At 32.0% G+C, this 25,034-nt stretch overlaps 3 protein-coding genes across 4 annotated transcripts; 2 read left to right on the top strand and 1 right to left on the bottom strand.

Annotated features, from left to right (window-relative positions):
- Positions 1-2,373: 2,373 nt before the first annotated feature.
- LOC107759599 (uncharacterized) lies at positions 2,374-9,768 on the top strand. 2 transcript variants are annotated; one of them, XM_075247184.1, is made up of 5 exons: positions 2,374-2,838; positions 3,299-3,649; positions 6,925-7,524; positions 8,351-8,642; positions 9,387-9,768. In XM_075247184.1, exons 1-5 carry the CDS (start codon positions 2,599-2,601, stop codon positions 9,422-9,424), a joined length of 1,521 nt encoding a protein of 506 aa, XP_075103285.1. In that variant the 5' UTR covers positions 2,374-2,598; the 3' UTR covers positions 9,425-9,768. The 2 variants fall into 2 exon arrangements, with proteins under 2 accessions (XP_075103285.1, XP_075103286.1); XM_075247185.1 differs by having other exon boundaries at positions 2,656-2,782.
- Positions 9,769-12,515: 2,747 nt separating this feature from the next.
- On the top strand, positions 12,516-19,585 carry LOC107759600 (uncharacterized). Its single transcript, XM_016577574.2, has 6 exons — positions 12,516-12,774; positions 15,367-15,719; positions 15,852-16,400; positions 16,918-17,203; positions 18,458-19,210; positions 19,321-19,585. The coding sequence occupies exons 1-5, from the start codon at positions 12,546-12,548 to the stop codon at positions 19,195-19,197; spliced, it is 2,157 nt and encodes a 718-aa protein (XP_016433060.2). The 5' UTR covers positions 12,516-12,545; the 3' UTR covers positions 19,198-19,210; positions 19,321-19,585.
- A 1,128-nt stretch (positions 19,586-20,713) lies between these two features.
- On the bottom strand, positions 20,714-22,839 carry LOC107759601 (pentatricopeptide repeat-containing protein At1g59720, chloroplastic/mitochondrial-like). Its single transcript, XM_016577575.2, has one exon. The coding sequence runs from the start codon at positions 22,566-22,568 to the stop codon at positions 20,769-20,771; it is 1,800 nt and encodes a 599-aa protein (XP_016433061.1). The 5' UTR covers positions 22,569-22,839; the 3' UTR covers positions 20,714-20,768.
- Between the last annotated feature and the right edge of the window lie 2,195 nt (positions 22,840-25,034).

The following is a 25,034-nucleotide window of genomic DNA, read 5'->3' as shown; positions in this document are numbered from 1 at the left end:
CTTTCTCGCAAGGCGAGCAACTTAATAGGGAGAGCCTCTCCGCTATGCGGGAGACAGTGACAAAGCTCACATCAGAGCTAGAAGCGGCCAAGGAAAGAGAAAGGCTTAGAGATGCTCAATTCCTTGGCATGCAAGCTCAGATCAGAACTCTCCTATCTAGTGGAGCTTTTCCGTTGCCCCGATCTCGTGAGTCATCTCCAGAGGGTCGACCTCCACGTGATCGTTCCTCCCGTCCTGCTCGTGATCGTTCCTCCCGTCCTCCCCGTGATCGTGCTTTCCGTCCTCCACAAGACCGTTCTCTATATCGTATTGTCAATGAAAGTTCATCAGACGGTGATGATAATGTTGTAGAAAATACCCCTTGACTTTTATATACTTTGAACTAGACAAATAGAACCAGTTTTGAATTAGTTGTAATTAGTTTTAACTTGGTTTTGGATTTTTATGTTCAATTGAACTTTAATTTGTTAGTTTTAAAGTATTTATTGAATGTTTTGGTTGTTGTTGTTGTGTTGTTGTTGTTGTTGTTGTTATTGTTGTTGTTGTGTTGTTGTTGTTATTAGGTATATTGGTATGCTGGCAGGTAGTGTAGCTGCCAAAATATGCATTTTATGCCAAAATTAAACCCAAAAAAATCGACCAAAGTTGGTCGGTTTTTAATAAAAAAATAAATTATTCCAAAATATCAACCAAAGTTGGTCGGTTAATGAACATTGAATTCCTAGAATTCAACATTACCGACCAACTTTGGTCGGTATTTTGCCTGCACTGTTGGGATTACCGACCATAGTTGGTCGGTAATGTTTAATTTTAATTATTTTTAAAAAATATATATTTTCAATTACCGACCAAAGTTGGTTGGTTTTTTTAAATTTTAATAATTAATAAAAAAAATATAATTTAGTTAAACCGACCAACTTTGGTCGGTAAAATTAAATTAATAAAATATATTTCTGACCAAAGTTGGTCGGTAAGTAATTAAACTTGTCAGATGGTCGTTTTAAGCTAACGACCAAAGTTAGTCGGTAAGCCATTCCGACCATCAAAACACCGTCCATACCGTAATGGTCGCGTTTTGGTCGGTAATTGGCCATAACCGACCAACTTTGGTCGATTTTTTTGGTCGGTTTTTAGCGAATTTCTAGTAGTAAAACTTCTTTTTCTTTTTCTTTTCTAATAAAAACATCACTCACAAGACAAGATGCATTGGAACAACGATAAAATTATTTCTGTGTGATTATATGTTATTGCTCGATCCGCGAAAGCAATCATTAATACTTGTATTAGGGTAGATTGTTCACGTTATATTTCTTGGGGTACGGTCCTTTTTCGGATCCTGCTTATTGCAGGATACCTTGTGCACACATCACTCACATTCTAGCGCGTTGATTATTATTACTCCTTCCGCTCCGCTTTATTTAATTTTTTGATATTTTTTTGTGATCCATAATATTTAATTTTTTCAGATATAAAAAAGAAATTAACCTTTTTTGTTTTCAAAGTTGACTTTAGAGTAAAGAGCCAAGAAGTATTTGTTATATTTTCAATGAACAAATTAATGTTACTATAGTCAATATCATTGTTAATTAATGCTAGACAAAAAAATTCTTTGTATAAAAACAATTAAAAAATCAATTAAAACGGATAGGGCAAGTACCAATCTTTTGCCCTTCTACTACGTGACGAAGATTCAAATAACAATAGCGTCCTCGAAATTTCATCTTTCGATGAATTCCACGGTCTGTCTTCACTCTCCTACTTTAGTCTTCGTTCCACGGCTACTATTCAGTTCTCCATCATTTTCCACCATTTTTTGTGGAGCTCAAGCATTACCCATGATCTTCATTAGTTCATACAAATCATGATTACCTAATTGAATAAGTAGCTAAATTCTCTTTTGACTTAAAATTTTATAAACTAATGTGTGAAATATATTTTTACAATTATATCACTTAAAATATAAAACAATTACAGTAATTATGTCTTAACTTCAAATAATTTAGGATCGAATATATGAAGTCTAAGTACCATTTTTCTTATATAAAGATAAAGATCTTAAATTATAAGTGTATATAATTATTGTATGAGTTATTACCCTAAAGTAGGACAGTAACTTTCTGAATTCAGTCAAATTACCATGTAAACTATCAATTGGTAACACTTAACTTCATATTTTTTCTATCGTTTGACTTTCATAACAAATTAGATTACGGTCAATAGTGATTTCTAAAGTAAATTCACCACAAAGTAAGCAAGTAAATGACGCAAACTATTATGGTACGAGTATATGTATATTAGGCTTGATAAAATAATTTAAGTTTGACCATTCATAAATTACCAGGTATATAGAAATTAGAGAACGAAAAGTCTACTATAATATCACAGCCAAAAGTAAACATATCTCATACAATATTATTATAATGGACCTCTTGTCCCTCTTCCTTAATCACTTGGGCAAGAATACAAAAACCATCCAACAAAAACTATCTTTTCTCCTCTTATAAGTAACATCACTACAATTATTTATTCTTCTATATTTGATCTCTCCATATTTCTCTTAAACTTTACTTCCAACATCATTAACAAAGTTTAATACTAATGGAATTATTCTACAAAGCCAAGGCTGTAAGATTGAGAAGTCACCTTGACAAATACCTAGTCGCAGATGATGATCAACAAAACATCCGACAAAGCCGAAACGGTTCATCAAGAAAAGCACGGTGGCTGATTGAGCTTGTCGACGCCGGAAACAGCCGTTTTATCCGACTGAAAACTACCTCCGGCAAGTACCTCACGGCTTCCGACGAGCCGTTTCTTCTTGGCATGACAGGAAAAAAGGTTTCCAACTTATGTGATAATTTTTTTTTTTTTTTTTTTTGGGGGGACAGTTTCGGGAAAGTGTCACTTTTTTATATTTAGTTATTCCATAATTTAATTTTAAGCTTCTCATTTTAATAGAAATTTCAATAGCTTGTTTTAGAGCACTAATTTCAAAAGTGTTTCTTTTATTCTTAAAATTCATGCTTTATCCATCAAACATTATTAGATGAAGTATGTTTATGTCACCAGCTAACCTAAAAATTTAATTTTGTTTTCAATACTTTTATTATTTAATTATATTTTCTAATCACTTTTATTACTTAATTTTTTCATGAATCAAGTAAGTGTAAGTCTTTTTTATAATAGTGATTGTGGAACTTGAACCTAGGAGTTCTATTTGTGCTTACACCATATTTAATTGTATAAATTTAAATATTAGAGAATTATTTTTTAATTTATTTAATTATGTTTTTAACAGGTGTTTCAAACTTTGCCGGAAAAAATGAAGGACGCGAGAATTGAGTGGGAACCAATAAGAGATGGATTTCAAGTAAAATTAAGGGATTTTGGAGGAAATTATTTACGTGCAAATGGAGGAACACCACCATGGAGAAATACAGTGACACATGATAGTCCATATAGTGGTAGCACACAAAATTGGATTTTGTGGAACGTGGAAACTGTCGATGTACCGGAAAATGAGTCGTTGACGGATTATTTGACGATGGTTTCGAGTTTTTCATCGGTTTCCGATGAACTTTCAAGTTTGGATTTGGGATCTCCGATGTCGATTCATTCAAGTTTTTCTTTCTCTCCTACGATGGCTAAGGTATGTTTCTTAATTATGTCAACTTAAGATTTTTCGTCTCTTTTATTTATAATATTACTTATTCACTAATTGGACATATATATTTCGTAGTCATGTGTTATACGAATTAGCTAATTTTGGTGAATAATTACAGTAATCATTTATTGCCTGGTAGGAAAAAGTCCTTTTTTATTTATCTAGAAATTTCTCTGTTTCATGTATATACTCCATAATCAAGTGGAAATAATTTTCACTACGTAAGAAGAAACTAGAGAGAAAAAGAGAGTTGAAAGAGAATGAATGTGAAGTACGATAAGTCCAAGGAAGTGTTACATGAATATGAATAGGTAACTTGTTAATTAAGGGTCAAATAAAGGATATATAGTAACTCTTTTTCCCTTTCTTGTTCCATAAACCTAACTTTCTTCCAATGACTCTTACTAGAATAACCAAAAAGGTAGTTAAGTATCCCTTTAGGTATCCACTAGGTATCTTTCATAAGAATATTTGAAGTTAGCTAGCTTTTTCTTCATAAGAATATCTACTAGGTACACTGTTATTTAGCAATTAAATAATGTGTCCTCGATTTTAATTTTCCGAACACACAATGTCTTGAATTATCTTAATTTTAGTTTAATTTTTAAGATAAAATAAATATTGATTAATCTCTAAATACTAATTCTAAGAATGACTGTTTGTGTAGTTTCCCCTTAAACGTGTGATATAGGTCCATCTTTAGATAAATCATTTCAAACCAGACCATTTAGGTCAAACTTCTGAACACGTAGCCACAATCCAAATGAGTGTACATACTCTAACCATTTTATATGATATTCTTTCTTTAAATTAGAAAGAATAATACACTTTTAATGATGATATACTTTTATAATTATCGAAATATTAGAAATTTGAAAAATATAAATTTTAAAGATTTTGCCTTTTTAAAATCCGCCACATAACTAAAACAAAGAGAGTATCCAGAATCTTCCATTGTCCAAAACTTATCTTTTTGTAAAACTCTTTTTCAACTCAGAGAGCTCAAAATCACGCACTATTTTACTCTGACATCCATATTTATTTTAAAAAACATAAAACTACACATTTTTGGAACTACGAATGTTCATAAAAACTAAAAAATCGAACCAAATCGAAAATTGAATCAAATCGATCAAAAAATCTGATACTTTTTATGTTTGATTTAGTTTTGGTTTTAAATTTTAAAAACCTATCAAATTTGGTTTGGGTTTGGTTTTAATAGAAAATAACCAAAAAAACTGAACCAACCCGACTATAGAAGTAACTATTTAAATTTATTATTACACCTATATATATGTATATTTTTAATAATAAGTTTTTAAAATTTTATGGTACATATTAGTCGTTTGTATTTTTAGTATGATTTTTTACTATTATAATAATCTAATTCTTTGCATTTACATTCTAGTTTAATTGGTAGTTTTCTTTTGCTAAGTACAAGAATTTATTTCATGTTAAAAATAATCGATTTTTAATTGAGTACTTAAATTATTCATCACTATTTGATTCAATTATCATCAATATATTTACCATATTGATAAATGAGAGATTTTTCAAAGAGCAATTGGTTTGATAGTGTTACGTTGGAATTGTAGTCACCGGAATATGTGTTTGGTAGTGTATGTCTTATATTTAAGAAAAAAATCCGATAAATAACCGAAAAACCGACAAAAAATCGAATCGATAAAAAACCTACTTAATTGATTTGGTTTGGGTTCAATATTTGAAAAATTGACTTACTTGGTGTGGTTTCTTTTTAGAGAAAAAACGATTCAAATCGAACCATGAACACCCCTATTGTATCAAATATGAATTCTTAACGCCTTAACCTAAAGACTTAGGGCTCGGTTGGCCATAAGAATTTTTTTTATTTTTTATTGGAATTTTTAAACTTTTTTCAGAATTATTGTTTGATCATGAAAATTTCAAATTTCACTTGAATTTGAATTTCGAAAATTTGAAAAACTTCAAAAAAGTTATTTTTCAAAATTTTTACTTTAAGGACCCGTTTGGCCATAGATTTTGTCAAAATAAACTTGGGTTTTATTTGGCGAACACATGTTTGGCCATAGATTTTGCCTACATTTTGGCCAAATCCCAAATCCCAAAACCAACTCAATAGCTGGTTTTGGGCTAAAATATCCCTATTATATTTTTTTAAAATTGCCCCAAACTTTTGTATTTTATAAAAGAGCTCACCGTTTATTATTTTGTAACGATGTTGTTTCGTCTTCTCGGTCATCTGATACTGTATCATATAGTTTATTGTAAAAATAATAATTTTGTATCAAATTTATTTATGTTCAGGACTATGATTTGCGATAATTTAATGAATGTTATTGATAATGGCATTGTTGGGTATTTGTGATAGTTTTTACAACTTGTGGATATAAGTCACGTTTCATGTTTTTCCAAACCAAACTTCACCCAAAACAAATTTCCAAACACATTTTCATCTTCAAACCAAATTTCACCCAAATCAGATTTTTCAGAATAAATTTGGGAATCTATGGCCAAACGCTAGCTAAATCACTCACAAAAATTCAAAACAACTCCAAATAATACTCTATATGTTCCAATTTATGCGAACTTGTTTGACTCGACACGAAATTTAAGAAAAATGAAGACTTTTGAAATTTGTGGTCCTAAACAAGTCATAAAAGCGCCAAGAATATTTGTGTGGTTATAAAAACTTCTCATTAAGGGTAGAATTGTAAGTTTAAACTAAATTGTTTCCAAATTTAATAAGGGATCATTCTTTTTGAAATGAACCAAAAGTAAATAGGTTCATATGAACTGAAACGAAATTATGTCCAAATACAACTGTAATTATTAAATATTATTTTTATTTGATTTTTTTTTTTGAAATTTTACAATTCTTATATCCAAACGCCAACTTACTATTTTTGTAGTCACCAATCACTATAATTTTAAACAACCATTTGTGCTCGTATATTGGTTCGTAGAAATTTGAAATATTTTAAGTTATTATAAATATGGAAAATAGTGTTTTATTTTCTGTTCCGTGGCGTAAAGGTTCCAATTTTGACCATCTCTAAAAATAGAAACTTCAATCGGTGAAAGAAAGAAACCAAAAAAACCAATTTTTTCTCACGTGTCAACATTTAACGCGGGTTTTCCATAAACCGTGTCACCCATGCCCAGCCAAACACGGCTGGCCCCCACTGTCGTTATTACAAAGAAAATTTTCTAACACAAGTCTTTATCATTTCTCTTTCTTTCTTTGTTTTATTTAACAGAGTAGTCCTCTAGCAAAAACACCAGCAATGGAACTTTTCCACAAAGCAAAAGCCGTTCGTTTACAGAGTCACCACGACAAGTACTTAACAGCCGAAGAAGATGAAGAATCCGTAACCCAAGATCGTAACGGCTCTTCAAAAAACGCAAAATGGACAGTAGAATTCGTCGAAAAAACCGACAACGTTATACGCTTAAAAAGTTGTTACGGAAAATATCTTACAGCATCAAATCAGCCTTTTCTTTTAGGTATGACTGGTCGGAAAGTTTTACAAACTGTTCCAAATAGGCTTGATTCTTCAATTGAATGGGAACCCATTAGAGAAGGGCATCAAGTGAAGCTAAGGACAAGGTACGGACAGTTTTTGAGAGGTAATGGTGGATTGCCACCGTGGAGAAATTCAGTGACACATGATATTCCACATCGGACTTCTACTCAAGATTGGATTCTTTGGGATGTTCATGTTGTTGAGATTTTGGTTCATCATTCTCCTGTTCCTAACCCGTTGCCGCCGTTGGTCAATCATTCTGATTCGTTTGCTTCTGAATCTAGTTCTCCTTCTACTGCTTCCTCAAAATCTCTCAGCTTTTCTAGACAAGAGGTAATTTCCTGCTTTTGACCTTGAAATTCACTGATTATTATTATATTTTGGGGGAAAAGATTCAAATTAAATATCTTGATTTTAGCCTGCATTTGGACATATGGACATAGATTTGGTTAAAACTTGAAAAGTGAGTTGTTTGAAGTTGTATTTGAACATACATTTTATTTTAAAAAAGGTTAAAGTTTTGCGAGTGGCCTGGAAAATTTTCGCCCAAAAATTATCCCTTTTTTTTTTTTTCGAAAACTCGTATCTCATGAACAAACATTGTTTTTCATTTTTTTTTCAAAACAAACCGCCAAAATCTATGGCCAAACGGGTCTTTGGTCTCCGTTATACCTTTGAGCTATTTATATTTTTGTTGTAGCAATCGTCTAGTAATTGACATTTACTTTTAAAGGAGCTCCTGTACGGACTGAGTTAATTTTACATCTCAAAATACTTTGAGAAAAAAAAATCCACATTGATCCTCTACTCTTGTTTGTAGTTTAAAATTACCTTATGTTATACTGTTGGAGACTTGGAGCTTTGTTAGGGTCAAAGGCAAATATTTGCTAACCGAGTATGAATAATTCCGGAGTAGTAATGGAGAGTAAAATTAAGATATTTTCGTACATTTAAGGAGTATTGTTGACCCTTTTTTAGATTTTACACGGTAATGTTCTAGTCAGCTTATTTTACTTTTATTTTTTTGGGCTTCCTTTACTTTCATACTGCCTGTTACATTCTCACAAGTATAGGTGTCGGGTAACTTGCTAACTGGGTATGTGAATTCAATAATTATTATGTTATGGTACTCAATTATCTTTCTCATTTTCTTTGGCAGTCAAGTGATTCTTTGGTTTGTTCGCCGCCTAAGATGGGAGATGGAAGGCTTATATATTATCATATCGCAGATGAATTTGGTGAAATTGAAGAGGGAATGGAGGGACTTAGCATAGCTTTCAAGGGAAATAGTGTTGAGGAGCTAACCAAGAGATTGGAGGAGGAAACGGGGGTTGAGGGAATTACTGTGTGTACTCGAAGTCCTTTAAATGGGAAGCTTTATCCTCTTCGTTTGCAGCTTCCTCCCAACAATGCAACCATGAATGTTATTATTATGCCATCTTCATCTAAAGGTGAGGCTTCTACCTGTCTTATAATTGGTTTCATTTTGTTGAAGTTTGAACTTCTTATGTTCATGATTCTGTTTGAGCACTTTTGTTCTATACGAGCTATAATGTTTATAGAAATTAAAATAACTTGAGGTTCTTTTACACGGAGTCGGTATCCAAATAAAGAACATTATTGTAAATATGCCTTATTACTTACTGATGCTATTGATCTCCTTCAGCTTCTGTGGGGGATTAGCCAAATAACTAATGTTTCATTGAAGTGTCATTTATGCCTCTGTTCTTGAATAAAGCATCAGCATTTCAGCCTTGATTTCCTTCTAACCAATGTCACATAGACAATTAAGGAATTTACTACAAAACTTGTGATAAGCTCCCTCTGTTATATCAGTGTTGGGCATGGCATCAAAGTTGTTTGAGAGTATTGCTTGTGTTATGCGTCCAACTGATATCGTTAATTTAACACTGTATATAAGTGATATTCTCTTGTTATTACCTCACTAAGGAGTCTTTTTGCTTGTACAGTTATATTTCAGTTCATATACCTTCTTCCTGTTACATCAATCCTAATTTTACTGGTGCCTGAAGAACTTCTGTGTTTGCTTTCTTACTTCATTCTTTTTTAGAGCCAGTACAGATACTGTCGAGTTTGTGTTTGTCCCCATCAGTCTATCTTGTATCTATATAGTGAGCTGATTACATTCCTGTTGATGTTCTTGCTAACATTCTAACTTTGCGTTGGTGTATCAGAGGCAAGAGAATTTGCAAAACCAAGAATGCCATTGTAGGCCAACATGGAGTGTGCTACACGGATTGATGCAGTAGATGAACATAGCTGGATTTTTGTATCAATGAGTATGATTCTAGTCTTATGTCTTTTCCCTTGTTTGTAAATAAGGTTTTGAGTGCTGAAAGAGATGAGTTACTAGACTAGCTTCTTTGGATCGTTGGATGTTAATCGCATACTATTGCACGAAATAATGAAAATTGAAGATAGAAGTGCTTAGTTTTTTTGTTCCATTTACTGGAGGAGATTTCTTGAACTGATTTTTGTGGCAAGAAGTTTCTTTTGTTGTTGTGGTCGTTGGCAACTACAGTTTGTTGTAAAATATTAATTTGAGCATTATTGAGAGCGAGGTGCACCACTTTCTCTATTTTTCTACTGAAAGAGGCATGGAAGTCGTACTCTATTTGTTTTAATTCTAATGGAGAAAAAAAAAAAGGATTGTAAAAAAATCTTACCTAAAATTGATTTGTGCATACTCTAGGCTCAACTACCACACAGCTCATAAAAGCAATAGTGCACAACTAGCTGAGTATCTTTTATTTGATAAAAAGTTGTACTACAAACATAAACTAGGTACAAACGTTCTAGATAGATTACAAAGGTAAATTAAGATGGATAAATGTTATATGTTTTTAATACTTGTGGGCTAATTAAAGAAATAAAAAACATATTCTATTGCACCCTAATTAAACATAAAAAAAAATATAAAACCACTCTGGGGGTAGAGTGAATACATTTTTATATTTAATTACAATTTGATGTCTTTTATTCTAGATGTGATGAATAAAACTGAGGCACTTAACATATTGTTTAGCTGGACAAACATGTTAAACTAAGTAATTATTTGTAATTACAACTCAAATCCAATTTCATATATGTGACTTTTCAAACACATCCTTAATGTTAGACTCAGGTAAATTTTCTTTATGTCTTTGGAAAGGTCAAATCCTGAGAAAGCTAGTAAAAAGTAAAAACTGAACTTCATTCAAATGAAATTTACTCTCAAAATTGAATGTCTAAAATTGATAGTTATAATTAAAAAAAAAAATCACTATTAATCTTTTTTTTTAAAACTGAAAAGATTACTATTTGGATGGATGGCCAAAAAGCTATATTCCAAATTCCAAATTCATGAATCACGCGGCTGTCCCTAGACATATATATATATATATATCACCTCTCAACATTGAGACACTCTATATGGCTTTATTTATAAGAAAGAATGCAACAGATATATGATGTCAGTTTCATGATCCAGTTCTACAAGACTACAACATACTTAATTCCCACAATTACAAATGGCTGCAAAAGAAAGCATGATCAGAATTATGACATAACAAAAGGAAGCCAAAGCAGCACTAATCATGGCTCGTTTCACATTGATCTTTAGCTATATGTAATCCTTCGTACATTTTTTCTCCCTTCTTATGTACCATATAATGTACAAATGTTGAAAATACCAAAAAATTGAACCTAAAGCACCGCGTTAGGTGTGGTGGAATGGATATCATTCGTTCATCTTATTAGTCAGTGATCTTGAATTCGAACTTTAGAAATGAAGAGAAACATGTAAGGGGGGAACGCATTCATATATATATATATATATATATATATATATATATATATATATATATATATATATATATATATATATATATATATATATATATATATATATATATATATATATATATATATATATATATATATATATATATATATATATATATATATATATATATATATATATATATATATATATATATATATATATATATATATATATATATATATACATTCTTTTTCCTCCTTTATTTTTTCTAAAGACTTTGCCCTTCGACAACGTGATTCAGACAAGAATATATAGCCACTTCAAAATTTCGTCTTTCAATGAATTCAAAGGTCTGTCTTCACTCTCTATTTTAGTCTTTTTCCATGGCTTCTGCTTTTCACATTCCATCATTTCCCACCCCTTTGAGGAGCTCAAGCATTACCCATGACCTTCATACCAATAGCAAATTAAACTACATAAATTTATTAATACTTTTATGTTTACTTTCTTTTTTTTTTGGGTAATTCATGTTTAAATTTTATACATACAATAAGGTGTAAAAATATTTTGAAATCAGATCACTTAAAATATGTTGGTATCTGAAAAAGAGGTCAGTAACTTGTTCAAGCCAGTCAAATTACAAGAATTAAAGAAAAATTGTAGAGTAGTTGCTTGTACTATTTTCTACGTTTTACTTTCAAATAGATTTTTTTTCACTTCCATCGACGAAGAAGGAGATTGATTATCGGCAATAGGGTGACAATCGACCAAGAAATGATCGATAATAGACCAAGAAGAAAGTTAACTAATCAACTTCCGGCTGATTTAATAGTAACTAATCGAAATAGAGAAAGAAAAAGAACTCAAAATATCGACACTTTTTCCTTTTTCTTATTCTTTAATCTAATCACAATAGAAAATATCGACCTATAATTGAAGACTTAGAATAGGTCTTTTAATTTAAGAACATGACTTATGGTTTACGATTCCTATCTCATTAATCTATACATGTATACATACCCGTGGAAATAAATTATAGAGATCAGAGTCTACTATATTGACATCAACCACGCGTGATATATTTACAATACTATAATGGTCCGAATCTTGTCCCTCTTACTTATAACAGTTCCACTAAGCTTTTAAAAAAATAGTTTTGGTTAGAATTAATTTGTGTTTAACTAATTACTTTGAAAAATATTTTTGAACAACAATTAATGTTTGATCAAACTTTTAAAAAGTGCTTCTAAGTGTATTTTTTTCAAAAGTATTTTTCAAAAAAATATTTTTGAAAAGAAGCTACAGTTTTTTATTTCTCAAAATAAATTGCTCTGCTTTTACTCAAAAGTATTTTTTTCCTTCTAAAAATTTGGTCAAACGCCTTTGGAAAAACACATTTTTAACGAAAAAACAAAAATAGTTTTGGCCAAAAGAAAACTTGGCTTTATTAATCACTTTGTCAAGAAAACAAAAACCACATTGACATCACAAGGATTATTTTGTTCTTCTATATATATTTGCTTAAATCCTTCAACTTTATTTCCATAATTATTATTAACAAAGTTTACTAATGGAACTATTCTACGATGCCAAGGCTGTTAGATTCAGAAGTCATTTAAACAAATACTTAGTAGCAGATGATGATCAGAAAAACATCCGACAAAGCCGAAATGGCTCATCAAGAAAAGCACGGTGGCTGGTGGAGCTTGTTGCCGGAAACAGCCATCTTATCCGACTGAAAAGTAGCTCCGGCATGTACCTCACGGCTTCCGACGAGCCGTTTCTTCTTAGCATGACAGGTTCTGAAACGTTTACACTTTAAATTACTTAATTATATTATATTTTTATTTTTTGCTAATGTCTACACCTTGTTTCTTTTTCATATCCCATCATTTTCGACTATTATTTTGAGAAACTATATAATATTAGTTTCCAATAATATTTTACTTCTGGGAGTAAAATTTGAATACACATGACCTCTGGCCTATTATGTTACCATGTTAAAATGGGGCTACCATGTCATCTAAAAATATAAACGACTAAAAACGATATACTTAGCTTGTAATTGCTTAATTACGTTATATATTCCGTTATACCTCATCTCTTTACGTGTAAGCCTGATTTTTTTACATGACCCATACATACGACGGAATTTGAATTAGTACCTCTTGCTTGCTCTAATATCATATTGAAATATGTGACTAATTAATTTAAGAGTTTAAACTTTTAGAAATATTGCACTGGTGGAGTCTCATTTATCCAATAGGGTTCATTTGAATGCCTTTCCTGTAGGTTTGCTTCTTTTGCATAAGTCATACATAGAATGTACCAACCGAATCGGAAAAACCGTACCAAATCGAAAAGTCAAACTAAATCGATTAAAAAATTCAAATAAGTTTGGTTTGGTATTGAGTAAAATAATTCGAACCAAACCGAAATATAAATATATAATTTTTATATATACTTTTAAGACTTTATGTAATATTTAATAGAATTAGTCTTAGGATACACACGCTGCGCGTGTATCTTGTCTCAATGAGTATAAAATTCTAAGAGAATTACATATATTTTATATTGAAATTTATATGTGAGCAATAAATTAGAAGCTAGTACAAGTTTTTAAAAATGACGATCTTTGATTCTATTTAATTAGCTAATTACTCAATAAAGGAAGTTTTCAATCATTAAAAATCAATATATTCAACTTAATAGTAATTCTAGTTCCATAATTTTATTACTTCAATTTCACAAGTAATGATACTTCTCTTTTAGTTTTAATAAGAATATATAACCCTTGAAGATTTAAGAGTTTATCTAAAAAAAAATAATTTTGAAAAATTATATATTCTTAAATTCATTCTAAAAGACACAAGCATGATAAAGTAAAATATAAACATGGTCACTTAACTCACATAAGAGTTCTTTTTGTTCATCGCAAGCAAAATGCAAATTATTTTATTTGTTTAATCTATAAGAATACTGTACGACTTGTTTCCGACCAAAACATTAGAATAATATTACATCCTTTATTTTGTTTTTAGCTATATGGTAAATAAAATAGAAAAGGATATGGGGTTAAGGTGGAAAACTTTTCTTTGTCATGTAATTCAGAAATTGGAATAGACATACACTGTTTTTATGCACAACCAAAAAAGAAAGAAAAATCAAAGAACTTTTGACCTTTTTTAAGAAATTAAATATATCAAGAAAAAATATTCCATGTTCAACGTTAGTTTAAAAAAAGAATCGATGACCAAATATGTAATATGAAATATTGGACATGATATTATGAAATTAAAGAGATAAAATAACTTTGTGCAAATTTCTTTTTTTCTTTCTAACTTTTTCTTGTTTACTTTGAATAACTAAAATAGTTTGTGCGACACAAATGCTTATTCTTGGCGCAATTGTAGAACTTCTACCACTTTGTTCCTCGTTAACAAAATAAGTAGAAATAAGATTTAAAATATTAACAATTTAAATAAGGACATAATTTGTATAAAAACTTGTTATTAATTTTAAAGTACTAAATATTAGGACTTTTTACCTTGTTCAATAAAGAAGTATTTAATAACTACTACAATTTTAGTTAATTCCAAAATCCTTAATACTAGGAAAGTAAATTAATTTATAATTTTGTCAAATGTTAATCCTATTTTTAAAGGGTAAAAAAGGTGAACAACATTTCGCTAAGGGGTTTCGTGCTTTTAATATAATATAGATAGATATAAAGTGCTCCATTTTTATTTACTTTAAATAATGGATTGTATGATCACTTTCTTATCAAGTGTTATTGAAATGTGTCAATCACTTTGTTCTTCCATATTCATATGTTAAGATCTATTAAATTCGTATATCTTTTTCTAATTTGAAGTGGTATTTCGATAATTTAAAATTAAATAGAACATAATTGAGTTATCATATTAATTTTTATGTTTAATTATTAAATTCGGTTAACCTTGAAAGTGTACATCAAAGAAAAATTATTGTGAGAAGACAAAAAATAACTATTATGTGTTAATAAGAAAATTCTCCCATAAAAATATTTTAACAGATCATATATTTATTATTATTTTTTTAAATTTTACTAAACATATATTTATTTATAAAATTTTTAACAAAATAAGATTGAAATAATATTCATGTAACAAGTAAACCGAACCAATCCAAATCGATACAATTGGTTTGGTTCGGTTTGGATAGAAATCGAATCAACCCGGTCCATGTATACCCCTAGTCATACACATGAAACATTTATTTTTTTTCTTGGTGATAATATTTGAACAAACGTTTTGCTTGCTCTGATACCTTGTTGAGATATGCGATCAGATCATATAAAATATTATATACTTTTAATTATTATATTATATTATATTATGTTTGATTAATAGGAGGAAAAAAGGTTCTTCAAACTTTGCCGGAGAATATGGAAGACGCAAAAATTGAGTGGGAACCACTAAGATACGGATTTCAAGTGAAATTAAGAGGTTACGGAGCAAAATTTTTAAGTGCAAGTGGAACGCCACTACGATGGACCAATAGAGTGACTCATGATTGTCCTTATAGTGCTACTACACATAATTGGATTTTGTGGAGCGTGGAACCTGTTAATGTGCCGGAAGATGAATCTTTAACGGATTATTTAACTATGGTTTCGAATTTCTCGTCAGTCTCCGGTGAACTTTCTACCTTGGATTTGGCGTCTCCGATGTCCATGCATTCAAGTCTTTGTTTTTCACCTAAGGTATGCTTCTTAATTACGTCGAACTTAAATTTTTTTTTTATTTGTCTTTTTTTGATAAAATTTCTGGCTCCGCCACGTAACATAATACTTAACGAGTTTAACAACCAACATGTGTCTTTGTTTGTTTGACAGAGTCCTCTAACTAGAAGACCAGCAATGGAGCTATTCAACAAAGCGAAAGCTGTTCGTCTACAGAGTCACCATTACAAGTACTTAACAGCGTTGGAAGATAAAGAATCAGTAACCCAAGATCGTGACGGTGCTTCAAGAAATGCAAAATGGACTATAGAATTCGTCGAAAATACCAACAATATTATACGCTTAAAAAGTTGTTATGGAAAGTATCTTACAGCATCAAATCAGTCTTCTGTTCTTGGTATAACTGGTCGAAAAGTTGTGCAAACTCTACCAAATCGTCTCGATTCTTCAGTTGAATGGGAACCCATTAGAGAAGGGAATCAAGTGAAGCTAAGGACTCGATATGGACAGTTTTTGAGGGGAAATGGTGGACTTGTTCCATGGAAAAACACTGTTACACATGATATTCCTTATCGGGCATTTACTCAAGATTGGATTCTTTGGGATGTTCAGGTTGTTGAAAACTTGCTATCACCATTGGCTCCTCGTTTAGATTCATGTGCTTCTGAATCCTCTAAATCCACGAGCTTTTCTACACAAGAGGTACTAAATTTCCAACATTTCAAGGATTGTTATTATTGTTCTTTCATGCGACAATTCATAAATAGTAGAAGTTTTGAGTGAAGCTATATATACTTGGCCTTGGGATGTCAATTCTAGAGGTGGCAAAATCAGCCCATTTTTAGTCATATATCTAAGCCTAAGCCGTTCAAGTTTAAACGTATCAAGTTTTGATCCATTTGTTGACTTGACCAACGAGTTATGATCCATCAAACTATTGAATCAATTTTGAAATTGGATAAAAATTCCCAAACTTACAATCTCCATTTTGAAAATTGGAGATTATATAAATTTGGATGAACTTAAGCTATAAGAATGATACATTAGCTTTCGCATTTTTTCCTCAAAGAGCAAAACAAAAAGAGAAGGGGAGATTGATTCATGACTACACTTACTTTGACCCAACAAAATTTGGGTTGATTGGATATTTATTAATTTGATCAATAATTATTTTGTTTTTGGTGCTCAATTGTCTCTTTTTTTCTTCTTCTTTTGGCAGTCAAGTGATTCTTCGGTGCCTAATTTGGGGGAAGGGAGGTTCATATTTTATCATATGGCGGATGAATTTGGAGAAATTGAAGAGGAAATGGAGGCACTTTTCATAACTTTCGATGGAAATACTGTTGAGGAGTTGACTAAGAGATTGGAGGATGAAACTGGGCTTGAGGAAATTATTGTGTGTACTAGGAGTCCATTGAATGGGAAACTTTATCCTCTCAGTTTGCAGCTTCCACCAAACAATGCAACAATGAATGTTATTATTATGCCATCTTCATATAATAAAGGTGAGATATTTCAACTTGTCTTGAGTTGGTTTCATTTTGTGAAACTTTGAATTTTTAGATTCATGACTTGTTCGAGGAATTTTGGTCCAAAATGAGCTACAATGTTTATATCACTTTTAAATGAATTAATATCCTAAAATCCCCCTAAACTATTACGTTTTTGTCAATTTCCTGCTTAGTTTATTCGGTGTCCCCAAAATCCCCCTGAACTCGTGGTTAGGACAATATTTATTGACAAAAACATGATAGTTTAAGGTGGTTTTAGGATATTAACTCCTTTTAAAATACTGGTAACAAATCATATTCTAGACTAAAAGGGCAGTCCCAGTCCACGAAGCATCCCGCATTTTCGCAGGGTCCGGGAAAGGGCCGCATCCTAAAAGGGTATGATGTAGGCAGCCTACGTACCCTGATGCAAGCACCATTGACTATTTCATGGCTCGAACCCATGACCTATAAATCACACGGAGATAATGTTTACCCGAAAAATCGGATAATATTAAATTTATGTATGGTTCTAAGGATACGTAATACCCTTTGATATAAAGATAACAATAAAAGTATTTTGATTATGAGAATGAGAATGATGAACAGAAAGAATGAATAAGATGAAGTAAAACAAGCACAAGGAGATATCTTTGTATATGAGAAAAGATCTTTTTGTTCCAATCTATTCCGTGTATTCGGTCCCTCCATAGCTTACAAGGATTCCCCCTTTTATAGTAGAGGGTCATTACAAAAAATAATAAAATAAAACATATAGTGGAGGACCCATGATGATTTGTCTCTTCCTCGATTCCCGCCAAGATTCTCTCTCTTGGTGCGGTTGCAACGACTCTTGTCTGTGAGCTCGATACTGGCTCGAACTCGTTACTGGGTCGAGCCCTTCGGTCTTGGCTCGAGTTCGACCTTCGGGATGGGCGTCGCACATTTCCGACCTCGAAGCAATGCCTTGCGGATCGATTCGGTCACGAGCTCGATAAGGTTATCGAGCCGACTCCTCGAGCAGCCTTCGGGCTCGAAGCTCGTTAGTACTGACTTCGGAGCTCACTCTCAAAATCCCACTCCGACTTCTTACCACTTGAACTCGATCGAACGTGGGAAGGCCGAAATCTATTTCGACCGTATACAAATAACTTTACCGTTGTTCCAAAGCTCCTTCTTCTAGACCAAATGATAATATTGTGAATTTGTTAATTTTTACATGGTTGTCACAATATTTATTGACTTGTAACATTGTTTTTGTTTCTCAAGCTATTACTCCAGATTCTCTTTCAAGCCATATGTCCAACATTCCCGAGTTGAATAGTTCCAATTTCAATGAATGGAAGGAACAACTAGAAATTACATTGGGATGTTTGGATTTGGATTTGTGTTTCAGAATTGATGAGCCTTTGGAAGAATGTGCCGTCTATGCTACTTGGGAACGCTCCAATCGCTTAAGTCTCATGATTATGAAGAGTAAGATTGATAAGAACATCTGCAAATCAATACCAAATTCTACTCGAGCAAGAGAGTTCTTGGCATCCATTGAACAACAATTCAAGGTTTCCGATAAGACATCGGTAGGTACACTCATGGAAATTTTAACTACTAAGACATATGACGGGACTAGAGGTGTGCGTGAGCACATTATAGAAATGGCTAATATGGCGGAACAACTTAAAGCAATGGAAATAACCATTTCGGAATCCTTTTTGGTGCAATTTGTTCTCAATTCGCTTCCTTCTCAATTTGGTCCTTTTAAAATTAGCTATAAAACAAATATGAACAAATGGACCGTGGATGAACTCATTGCAATGTGTGTTCAAGAGGAGAAACGATTAAAGGGAGAAGGATTACTATTGGTTCAACAAGTAAAAGGACCAAAGAATGGAAAACGAAATGAAAACAAGGGTACTACACATGATGGTGTGAATAAAGGGAACATGAAATGTTTCTTTTGCAAAAAGAAGGGACACTTGAAAAAGGATTGTCTTAAATTCAAGAATTAGTCTGAAAAGTAAGGTACGTAATTAAATTACCTACGTATGTTATGAAACCAATTTTTATTAATGATTTTTCTGATATGTAGAAGTTATTTCTGATGTCATGAACTAACTTCAAATTCTTTACAGCGTTTCCTTACAACACGAATTTCGAATGAGAGGGGAGAAGTATATTTTTCATGGAGAATAAAGCCCAAGCTTCAGTTAAAGCTATAGAGATCTATAAACTTATTTTAAGTAGTAGAGAGTTATTAGAGTTGAATAATACCTCTAATTAGGATTTTTTTTTGTTGCTTTGCTTTGGTAATCAAGGATATTATGTTAAGTTTGGAAATAAAACTTTGAGGCATATAAAATAATCTGTTGATTGGGAATGGTATTTTCTGTGACCATTTGTACAGAATTAGTATTGACTCTTTCCTTCATTTCTCTCAATATTTTTGGCCTTACATGTGTTAACAAATAATGACATCCGAAGAAGTCGCCAAATTGAAACTTCATCTACGTTGTGACAAAAAAGGTTAATACACATGTCTAAATAAATGCTAGAAAGTTGCCGAAGATGAAATCCAATAAAATCTTAATTTTTTAAATGTTGGTACTTATAATGATTGCATAAGAAAAAATCAATCCAAAAGTACCAGAGAGGTGCCACAAAAAGTTGTAGTAAAAAATATTTTATCACCTTATTGATGACTTCTCACAGTATCTTTGTCTTGTTAAGGAAAACTCTTATGCTTTAGAAGTCTTTTAGATTTTTAAGATTGAAGTTGAAAATCAGTTAAATAAGAAAACAAAAAGGGAAAAAAGCATAAGTACTTCCTAGGTTTAAGTCAATTTTCAGATACACACTCAATCTTTGCAGGACTCTTATTACCTCTCGATAATTTTTCGTGGGAATGTGAAAGAGAGGCCTGAAAGTAATGTGTGAGGGAGAAGATGAGCAACTCAACTTCGGCAATGGGACTGGAGGAAACATACTCGGAAAAAAAAAGATAAGTTTAAGTTATAATGATAATTAATAAGTCTATTTAATTGTATAATTTCCAATAAATGAAACTTGTCCAAATTATCATTCCAGGGTGTATTTATTCCACTTCAGAAAAGTCGAAGGGGGTAATATATAGGACCCCCTAAAGGTCGGGTGTGTAAGGGAAAATCCGACCCAAAACTGAGAGGGTAGTTTTGCCTTCTCTCTATAAACTAAACATCAATCAACAACTAGGTAAAAATAATTAACCAGTTGTCACATATTGAGTGGTCACATATTGAATTATATTAATAAAAAATCTCTACATTACCAATCAAAATAACTTAAATACATAATTTAAATCATTTTTCTTGTATCACTATGTGGCAATATCCAATTCTAGAATGGATAGTTGAACAACCACAGCTCACAAAAGCAATAATGCACAAGTTGCTATCTTTTAGTATAATAAAGATAAAAAGTCTTACAAACATAAACCATGTATAAAAATCTTAATCTTACAAAGTGTAATGCTGCAGGTCAAGAGAGAAGAGCATGAATTGACAATTGGATTGATAAATGTAATAAGTAGTATTGTACATTGTTTTCACCAGTAATCTTTGCAGGTACAGAACCCATTCCTAAAGTGATGGAACCTAACACGATCTCTAACAATAATTTCAACGTCAAAAACTTTGGAAATTAATTTAGTTACATTGTGGCAGTCACTGCAGATGCGCAAATTCTTGAAAATGCGTATAGGAGTTCCTGGTTTCAGTTTCAAAAGTCCATAAGCAATGGCAAGTCTCTCACTATGCAGTTTAAGTGACTGTCTCTTCCCATTATCAAGTTCATTAACCATTGATGCTTGTGACAAGTCAGGAACATACCCTGCTAATTTGAGTCTTTCTTCTATTACATCCAAAAACTTGTAAATTTCTCTAGTATGCAAATGAGAAGTATCTCCAGCGAAAAATTCATGGAAAACGCCATTAATTTCAATTGAACTACAGCCTGGATCTTTTTTAATACCTTTATCGGTCATCAATTTCCTAATAAGTCCAGCCTCGTCCCATTGGTTAGCAGTTGCATATACTCTTGACAAAAGAACATAAACACCACTAGTGTCACTGCCTTCGGACTCAATCACTTTCCTTGCCACTTCTTCACTAAGTTCTATGTCAGCGTTTTTCTTGCAACAACCATCAAGAAGACTCCTCCATATTGGTGCATCAGGTTTCATTGGCATGTTTGATACGACATCAAGAGCTTCATCAATACGCCCCGCACGAGCCACAAGGTCAACCAGGCAACCATAATGTTCCAAAACAGGCCTAATCTTATACTCAGAAACCATTTTATCAAAATAGCTACGGCCCTCGTCAACCAAACCTCTATGATTACAAGCACTCAAAATACCAACAAATGTGATTGAATCCGGCATTACTCTCTTGATAACCATTTGGTTAAAACAACGAAACGCTGCCTCAACCTCCCCATGCATTGCAAATCCTAATATCATAGCATTCCAAGAATTCAAATCACGCTTGATCATCCTCTTGAAAACCTGAACAGCTATATCCAACGAACCACATTTGCAATACATGTTCAATAAACAATTGTTAACAAGCAAATCAAAATCTAAGAAGCTCTCATACTTCTTTAAAACATAAGCATGAATCCACATTCCCAAAGATAACGCCCCGAAACCAGCACAAGCATCAAGAACACTCTGCACTGTATACCCATCAGGCTCAAATATCTTTTGCATCTCAGAAAACATTCTCAAAGCACCTTCAAACTCACCCGATTGAACAAGAGCATCAATCATAACATTCCAAGACACCAAACTTCTCTCAGGCATTTTATCAAACACTCTCCTTGCATCCTTCAAACACCCACAAGACGAATAAAAATGAATCAAACTATTGTTTATATATACATCTGAATCAAACCCAAGTTTCAAAGCAAACCCATGTGCTTGTTTCCCTTGAGAAAGTGCAAACAGATAAGCACAAGCCTTGAGCACAAATGGGAAAGTATGCTTATCTGGCTCAACATTTGTCACCATTTTATAGAAAAGCAAAAAGGCTTCATCTTTACGACTATTGCTATGAGCACAAGCTCTAATAAGAGTATTCCAGATGAAGGAATTGGTGTTTTCTAAATTACAGAAGAGTTGAAAAGAATAGTTAAGGTCATGTAAGGAGGCAAAATGGAGAATTCTGCTGTAGAGGAAAAGGGTGTCTGGGTTGTCAAGTGTGGTTGTACGAAGAGTATAGGCGTGTACTTGTTTGAGCTGAGAAATGGAAGTGCATTGTGTCAAGATTTGGAGGATATGGCGTCTATGCTCACTAGTAGTGTTGATGGGAAGAGTTGTTGGCCTTGGTGTAGTTGCGAGAATCATCTTCTTCGCAGGCTACTCTCCACAAGTAAAAATATATCCAAAATATAAACAGATACACAAGTAAACTTTTTTGTATCAGATTTTTCTTAACCATATGGTGTCTTGAAATTCACTGGTCCGACATATTCGAATTTGTGCCTTAAAAAGCTTTATGACTATTTTTTTTACACTTTTTATCAATCCAAGACAATCTTTGGTTAAGAGTAAAATAAAAATTCTATTTCTTTTAGCGCCTTGTAAAATATCAAGTTTCAGTACATCAGATATCATAGTATAGAATTAGTATGTACAAACAAGAATCAAAAGATAAAGGCAGAATATATAATAAGAAATCTTCTTTATTTTTATGCGATGGTATTTATCTGCACATGGAATCGGAGAAAATAAAAAAACTCCTTTATATATAAGTTAAATTTATGCAAAGTTATTACCAGAGATGTGGTGGGAGTGATGACTTACCCTTTTAATTAAAAAATTCGAATTCGAACCTGGAAAAAGTTACGAATCCAATGCATGGATGCCTAAGATTACATCCATCCAATGCATATGTTATAAATACTGCTATACAATTTGAATACATGACGAAATACTGTTATTTAAATCCTGTCCAAAATATTAAGCATTACTGCGATTTACAGAATGTATTTTACTTAAGTTTGACCCTTGTAGCATAAGCCAACCTTTTCGCTGTCAGGTAATTTGAAATTTGAAGTTATCCAATTTTAATTACTTCTCCCCTTTCAAAAGAAGAATTGTAACATTACTTTCTGGAGAGCCAAATAGTCACTTGATTACAACTTTTTGATATGCATTTAAATATTTTTAACTGTAAATATTTTGATTTATGATACTTTTTAGGTAATTTTATTTAAAAAATTAAATAAATTGAGATGCAAATTCACAACAAATAGTTATTACATTACGTTCTTTCAAATTCACGTGGTCTCTTTTCCTCACGTGATTCGACTCTTTCTCTCTTTTATCCACCCATTCATCACTAACATCCCAAGGGGCGTGTTTCACTTTAGTAGCTGAAAAGATTAGGAATGATGTATGAATCTCTTAATAGTGTGAGACCTTTTGTGAAAAACCATACGGGCTTGCCCCAAAACGGAAAGTATCACATCGTGTAAGAGTATCTTTGGTATGGTTGAACCCAATATGTTGTAATGGGATGTTAGCGACGACCCTTAACAAGATGCCTCAAGTTGGAACCCTAGGAACGAAAAACTTCTGGATAGGAAGCGCTTTATCCCCATAATAGGCCTATCCAGTATCCAGTATAAATTTGATTTAGCCGAACCAATGTGCTACAGATATTGGATAGTTAAGAAAATAGATAAACAGAACTCCAAGTGAATACCTTTTTACTAAATAAGATCAGATGGTCTCTTACACCTTGAATCCTGTCTTAATTATTTTGTTTCTAATTACACGTTCAAAAGTAGGATCTTTCATTCTGGCACTTTGCACATCCACATTCTGCAGGAGGACAACTCGCAGCACAGTCATTTTCAGTGTTGCAAGTAATTATCTTTGGTGTTGGAATGCACGTGCTTTGGGTGTACAAAGAAAACCGACAAACCGTACCAAACAGGTATTTTGAGTCAAGCCGAGAAAAAAAAATCGATTATGGTTCGATTTGATTTGGTTTGGTGTTGGAAAAAAAAACCCGACCATAATTGATTTGGTTTGGTTTTAACTAAAAAAAGTCAAATCGAAACCAAACTAACCCGACATTACATATATAGATATTTTAGATATATTTAATACATAAATATACTTAATTGTGATGTAATTTATAAATATTTCTTAAATTTTTTCATAATTTTATCTTTTAAGATATTATTTCAAGGTTGGACTTAGAACTTTTGAATGTTCCAGTAAGTTTCATAACCATTAATATTAATAACTCAAATAATGCTAACAAAAGCCCAAACCAAAATCAAACCAATACTAATGCTAACAAAAGACATTCAATTCAATACTAGGAATGACAATGTATTGAATATTTTTTTTTTATTTTGCAATGATTTAGATAAAAATGCATAACCTATTTTTATTTTTTCTTTAGCGTTTAGTCATGTAATTAGTACTCCCTTATTAGTCTACTTATTTTAGCACGACTTAGTACTTTTAGATTATATTTATTTTTATTATGGCTTTTTAATTAGCAATATTTATTTTACGTGATTTTATTGTCTTTATCGTTGAATATTTTAGGATAATGACATGATACATCTCATATTTTCTATTATGTTTTTGGAAAATACCTTATATATTTGTATCTTACTAGGAATAAAGAGATATTTGGAGCACAAGTTATACGTTTTGTGCTACGAAGGTTTTACCGAAAAAAATCCGAAAAACCTGAGAACCCGTGAAAAATTGAGATTGAAAAACCCGAATTTTATTGGTTTGGTTTAGTTTGGTCTTTAGATTTAATAACCCGACACAATTAATTTA

Source organism: Nicotiana tabacum, chromosome 24 (genome assembly GCF_000715075.1).
Source record: "Nicotiana tabacum cultivar K326 chromosome 24, ASM71507v2, whole genome shotgun sequence".
Lineage (NCBI taxonomy): Eukaryota > Viridiplantae > Streptophyta > Magnoliopsida > Solanales > Solanaceae > Nicotiana > Nicotiana tabacum.
The sequence above is the reverse complement of the archived record's forward strand: the minus strand, read 5'-3'. Positions and strand labels throughout refer to the sequence as shown.